We start from the raw sequence: 6740 nt of genomic DNA, 5'->3' as shown, positions 1-6740 counted from the left end.
CAATCTCACCACAAAGTCCATTCACTTCACAAGGCAGTGTTCCAATATTTTAGATATACAGCATGTGCCTAAATCATGGGTCTACACTATATTCATTAGTGTACCTTATTACCAACCTCATTACACCACGTAACACCTCAAAAAATATCAGGCCCTCCCATACAGTAGCGTCGGCCGACCCTATTCAGCTACAGAAAGTTCCTGCAAGACGCAAGTTTCTTTCTAATAAGAAGATTATTTATTGTTGACTGTTGATGAATCCTGAATGGAACCGTTCAAGAACCAGAGCTTATTTGGTAGAAAAAGGGGAACTCTCTCAGCGCTACGTTCCTAAACATGACAATCTAGCAGATTTGTCTGCATACCCCTACAGGCTGCTTGCGTACCACCAGTGGTACATGTACCATGGTTTAAGAACCAGTGGAGGTTTTGACAGCTCTCACAGGTCATGGTCAACTGATGCCAACAATTAAGGGTCCAGTATCTAGGATCTTGTGGGTCTTGGAGATTCAAATGCATATAGCATGGTCGGAGTGTGTCTGCGGGGGGTCAACTTGTGTATTTGAGTTTGAAATGTGCTTGTGGTTCGTACTTTTTCTTATCTATAGATTTTAAGAAATACTCACTGTTTTTCCATAATGTCAATTCTATTGATATATTGTCTGTGTGTTTATATTACTGCAAAAATTGTATCTTTAATTTCTATCTGTTCAGCTCGCATGGGCTATGCATATCCAAATAATGTATTCATATTCAGTTACACCCACATACTGTACCTTGGTGTGGACAACCATACATTTTTGTGTTTGTGTTGTGTAGGGTGTGTGTACTGCATGTCAACCCTGTGTATGTCCTCATAGCCTCGTCTGAGCCTCAGGTATGTAGATCTCAATGCTGTCAGCACTCTCCGTGGCTGAATTTTGCCGTACGGATGCAGCCCTCTTAGCGGCCATCAGGCGTTTCCTGGCCTCCTGCCGCTGTTTCTCTGAACTCTCCAGTGAGCGGTCTCTGGCCAGAGGGGGGTGGTGGTGGGGGCCCTTGGGTGGCTTTTTTGGCACTGGAGGTGGGAGCCGCCTCTCCTGGTGGGAGAGGACGGTGGGGGGAATGGGGGGGAGAACATTTCAGGAAAAAGACAGACATGTTTTTGTGTGTGTCTGTTTGTGTATGTGATGCCCATTAAATGCTGTAGGCTTTTGGTTTAATGTATGTCTGTGTAGATAACCATGTGTACTGTAAGTAAAGAAGAGGTCAGATGAATTGGACATTCTGTATAATTCTGTTTTGATCAACATTTTTAAACATACTGCATCACACACTTTTGCTACATGCTCTTATTTTGGAATTTTAACTTTTTCGCTTCATGTGTTTCCTTTTTATCTATTATATACAATTTTCTTTGCTTTACAACAATCTATCTGCATTGGGACAGGTAAAATCGTACCTATTGTACATTACTATCAAAAACGTGTTAGTGTGTGACTCAATCTTGTACAGTTTTTAGGCTTTCAGATGCATGCAAGGCAGGTATTTTAATATTATAACAGATTTTCAATTGTGTGCAAGTCTATCTTGGGGCAGGGTCTGCACTTGGCACCAGTTTAACTTAGCAATGGAAGAAAACCTAAAAAAGTATCGTATCGCGATGGGTTTTTTTGTGATATTGTATACATTTTCAAAAACCCTACTGATTTAGCTAGTTCTAGTTCCCAGCCAGATTACTATCACTGTGAGAGCTGGGAGACTGAATTAGCTGCTTGAATCTTAGCTTCTTCACCCTTGATCCCTGTGAAATTCTGTATTAACTTATTTATTTTACTCATTTATTTGTGAAATTACATCATGTACTGAACTGACTTAGGAGGGTCTATGTCAACAGACCAACCTGAAGACTGCTGCATTTCCAGTACAGCACACATCAGCTGTACTGTATCCTCACGGCAGGCGGTAACCCCCCTGACCTTTATTATATGGAAAGACAAAGGTATCCCAAACACATAGAAATGCAGTATAGGGTGAAGAGTAAGACTTGTCTCTTCCCTATCTTGTAATGATTCCCTTGGAATATTGCTTTTGTTTCTTGTTAGCGTTGTCTTTTTATTGCTGTTTTATCATATTTGGTTGTATTTCCCTCCTAATTCCAAGTGCTTTGTTTTATTGTTTATGCATGTCTTTTTAATTTTATCTCTGTTTAAACTGCTGTGTAAACAATGTGCTTCATAATGTAAAATGTATTTGTGGAGAAGGAACATTCGCCACACTCTCTCCTGTCCATCTATATTGACACTGGCAGCTACAGCACACACGACAAAAAGCCACACATGGTGAAACATCAGCAGGCATCAGAGGAAAGGAACGAAGGGCAGAAGAAAGCATGGAGAGATGGATGGAAAAGACATGACATGATGGATCTACGGAGGCCCAGAGGTGTCAAGGCCCCAAGGTGTTGTTGGCATTGCAGTTATGCTGATTGATGAATGGCTGTTTGCAAGCGCCTTCACTGTCAACACAAAAAACAAAAGCACAAGAAAGAAAAAGACAACAATGAGAGCAAATGAGGAAGCCAGCAGAGTCAGTATTCACAATGATGCAGTGCCACAACAGATACTGCAGAAAGAGAGCAAGAGACCAGGCACAAGGCATATGAAAAAGATCTACAGATACGCTTAAAGATATACACAAGGAAGAGTATCTGTATCACCATAGAGACCAAGTCAGACACCCATGCACTAACTCTGCACCACAAGAGGAAAGCTGAGTGATGCAGCAAGACTAAGAATAAGGCTTTCTTTGGTTCTGTCATGGTCATGTACAGCTTGTGAATTCCCCTAGATAAAAGCTATTTTAATTCTTTTGCAACATGGATTCAACAGCAAACCCCCATTTAAAGGCAGCATGAGGAAATTGTACAAAAATTGTATCATTCAGAATGACTGCTGTCAATACTTTAACACTGGGAATTATAGCTGAATGTGGAATGAGAATGGAAGGCAAGATCCAGGAACCGCCGGTGTGACTACACTCTAATTAAGCTTATGAAGAGCTTCAGGGGGCCAAGTGTAAGTCTTGAATGGGGTTGGGTTTTTCTGATACAGGTGCATTAAAAGGATACTTTTAAAAAAGTTTTTTAAAAAAAGTGCCTGAACTGATACTTAAAAAGAAGCACAACATTTTTGCTAATACATATTTGAACTGTTACTAAGTAACAGTACAACAAACTTAAAGGTCCAGTGTGTAACATTTAGGAGAATCTATTGAAATAAATGGAATATAATATTCATAGGTATGTTTTTATGTATAATCACAGATAGGGGGGTTAGAGTTTTTCAGGCATTTTGTGGCCACCGTAGTTTCTCCTTCATGCTTAGAAGGGGAGAGTAAAGCGAGGGAGTTTCAATCTGCAACCACAGATGCCACTAGATGGCACTAATTCCTTGACGCTGGACCTTTAAATATAATATAAATAGATGCAAAACACTATTTACATAACAAATTCCTGTAATAAATATAACCTAACCCAACTACAATTATTCAAAACTAAATAACAATAAATTTTGTATTCTTAGTATTCCACAAACTCCAGCTTCAGACTTCTGCAGTTATTTTGCAGACGTATATTTGCTAATCTGAATAAAGGTTGATGTCATCATTATCATCAATGGCCTGCCCATCATTTATATCTATGCTCCCCATTTTCGGGGCCAAGGACGCCCAATCTGCGTTGTGATTTTGTTCGATAGATACCAGTCGTATAGGAACCATATTGGCACCGTGTTTCAGTACCCAACCCTTGTCTGGAAATCAAAAAACCTGTAGCTTTCAAAGCGCTCTGTGAGAGGACATGTTTTATATAAAGACTTCAAATATAGGCCCCTTTCCATTATACGATAACAGCAGTCTTACACATCATGCCACGGTGTGACTAAAATGGTGCTCAATTTGTGTCAGACTATGATCTCTAATTAGAATGTCTGGCTGATTATAAATACAATATTGAAAATAAACAAAAAGGGAGCTATGGACGATAGGAATTTTTTGTACAGATACCAGTGTACTTGAACTGTACAGTATAGTATGTCTTTGGGTGATTACAATGTGGCATTAGTCAGTGTATTCTGTCATATTGTCATATAAAAACATATATGATTATTATATTAACGACCCGATTAGATTAGAACAGTCACAATACAAGAAATGGTGAGTTGTTTTTGTGTATACACTGATAGATGAACCTGCACTTTGACCTATTTTTAATCTTTATGTCTGTCTTCTAACATTGTCATAATTGTATTTTTTTATTAGTTTTTTGTGGTGTCTATGTATACTTCTTCTTGCATACTTGCTTGCCTCAAATTGTCCCTTGAGGGACAAATTAAGTATTCTGAATTGAACTGAATTTAATTTCAAGCTGTATTCTGAATGGTTAATAGACATGGGATGTAGCGGTCAAAGCACATTTAATCCTAAATTTGTGATCTGTGTTTCATATCATGAGTCACATTTACAATAGCCATGGAGTGAAAGAAGCAGCACAAAATTAAACTGTTCCATTTAGTCTAATTTTGCTCTCCCGGGTCAACCAGTCAGCCTGGAGGCACACAGGAAGCTTGTGTTTGTACCTTTCTCTCGGGGGGATCCAGGGGCCTCCAGCTGTTGGCTCTGAGCTGGTGAAGCTCATCAAACTTGAGGCTTATGTTCTCGATCGACAGCTGAAGCATGTCCCAGAAACCAGCCAGGTCTGAGGCCACGGGACGAGGGTGGGCGTTGGGGTTCTGTGATGGCAGAAAAGGAGGAGAAGGTGGAGAAGATGACAGCCAGGGAAGAGAAAAATTAGTAAAAGTAGTTTTATACATTACATCTTCAACTTTGTTCGTAGAACAGCTTACAATACAGAATACAAAATATAAAAAACAATATATATATAAATCATTCGTATGTCATGTGAGTGTCATGTCAGTGAGATAGGTTTCATTAAAGCTGCAGTAGGCGACTTTCATAAAAATAACCTTTCTGTCATATTTGCTGAAACTTTCACTATATCCTGACAGTAGTACATATATAGACAGATAATCTGTGAAAAAATCAGGTTAATCTGGCTCCTCCTAGTGCTCCTAATGATGTTTGCAAGAATAGAATGGGTCCAAACAAAAACAACCCATCAATGCTGGGAAGATGAAAAGGGTTGGTGTCTTGAAGATAGCTGAGTCTCATTCCCAGCGCCGATATTTGATGAGCTGAGAATGAGACTTAGCAATCAACTAACTCATCATTGCCATGAAAATCATTTTAGTGTTTCATATCTAGATGCTAAAAACAGTATGTCAGAAACATATTTATTAGGCCATTGAGAAATCAAAGAAGGCAGAGGAGAAATGAACAAAATAGAACAAGTGACAGAAGAGAATAATTAAAGGAACAAGCAGGTCTAAAATGAATGGGTAAAGGAGTATTCAAGAAACAAAATATGTCTGTATATCAAATCTTAGTTTGTTACATAGAAGTGAAAGGTGTGACATTATTGTAAATTAGTGATTTCATGCTCTCAGTGTGAGTGTCTAAGTGTTCCAGACTCACCAGATTCTCCTCACACAGCTCCCTGAACTGCTGAAACTTCTGGGATATCAGAAGCTGAGCACTTCCCACAGCACTCCTCATCTTCCCGAGGACTACGAGCACAGACACAGAGTTCAGAGTGAGACTAGCCTACAGCTCAGCCATTCTTACAGTCTGTTCCTAAGACAATGTACATACTGTTCTAAACACATTTTATTTCCCTGCTTAGCAAGGACACAGCGTCTTCCGGTACCGATATACACTACATGAACTATTCTTGTTCTTGGTGCAATTACTTGTATTTAGCTCATGACAACACCATTACTAGGCAACTGACAAAAAATAGATGTTAGCCATTTTTCACCTCAGAGCCCAGGAACCTTTTTAAATAATGATCTGTTCATATACAGATAGATAATGGGAAGTTGAATATTCAGATGGCTGGGACTACATGTGTGTACTTACTGGGTGTCACTGCCTGGTCATACACAAACCTTCAGACTGTATCCTTTCATACCAAAACTCATTTTTGGCATAGTAAATCAGAAAATATCATATACAGGTACATACATTGCATTTTTTTTTACTTTTCTCTAATTTTTGCTGTATACTTGTGAAATACTGTATAGTTTTACATCTGAGTGTAAGTGACATTTCTTCATATTATTTTTTCATAGTATAGTTTTAACAGAATAGAAGTAGACTCCAATTGACCCTTCCTAAGTCCCAGCCCTTTTTGGAACCTCAGTCAACTTTCTCCTTCCTGTAGATATGCTATATGACTGGTAGCTGGAGAGGTGCCAGTTTCACCTCCCTGTGCACTGCACGGGTCACCTGAGCAAGGCACCTAACCCCTAAACTGCTCCTGGGGCGCTGCTAGCGTGGCAACTCACATAAACAAAAAGAGTGAAAAAATGTTTTCTCCAATTGGGGATTAATAAAGTACATGTTCATATGCTAGTCTTGTTTATGTCAAGACACAACAAACTGTTAGGATGGTTAAAAGATATAAGCAAAGTACATAGTCACATATTAAGATAGCTAATGTTAGCAAAACGTTAGCTAACTATTATAACTATTATTGGCAAGCTAACAACTGATTTAGATTAACTAGCACTTAGTGAGGTATATGACTATATATCGCTTATTAAATGTTCAACATAGACAGCCTAGCATATAGCATATCTAAG

At 38.9% G+C, this 6740-nt stretch overlaps 1 protein-coding gene across 1 annotated transcript in view; it reads right to left on the bottom strand.

Annotated features, from left to right (window-relative positions):
- Positions 1 to 854: 854 nt before the first annotated feature.
- The window catches only part of LOC118334858 (disks large-associated protein 1-like), a 54140-nt gene continuing 48254 nt past the window's right edge, over positions 855 to 6740 (bottom strand). Inside the window, exons 11-13 of the mRNA XM_035670929.1 lie at positions 5572 to 5663; positions 4617 to 4769; positions 855 to 1079 (exon numbers count right to left, since the gene is read on the bottom strand). Coding sequence (XP_035526822.1) covers positions 855 to 1079; positions 4617 to 4769; positions 5572 to 5663 — 470 coding nt within the window. The remainder of the gene's footprint in view (positions 1080 to 4616; positions 4770 to 5571; positions 5664 to 6740) is intronic.

This window comes from Morone saxatilis, unplaced genomic scaffold (assembly GCF_004916995.1).
Source record: "Morone saxatilis isolate NCDOM2014 unplaced genomic scaffold, NCSU_SB_2.0 Contig23, whole genome shotgun sequence".
NCBI lineage: Eukaryota > Metazoa > Chordata > Actinopteri > Moronidae > Morone > Morone saxatilis.
This window is presented reverse-complemented; position numbering and strand designations above follow the sequence as displayed.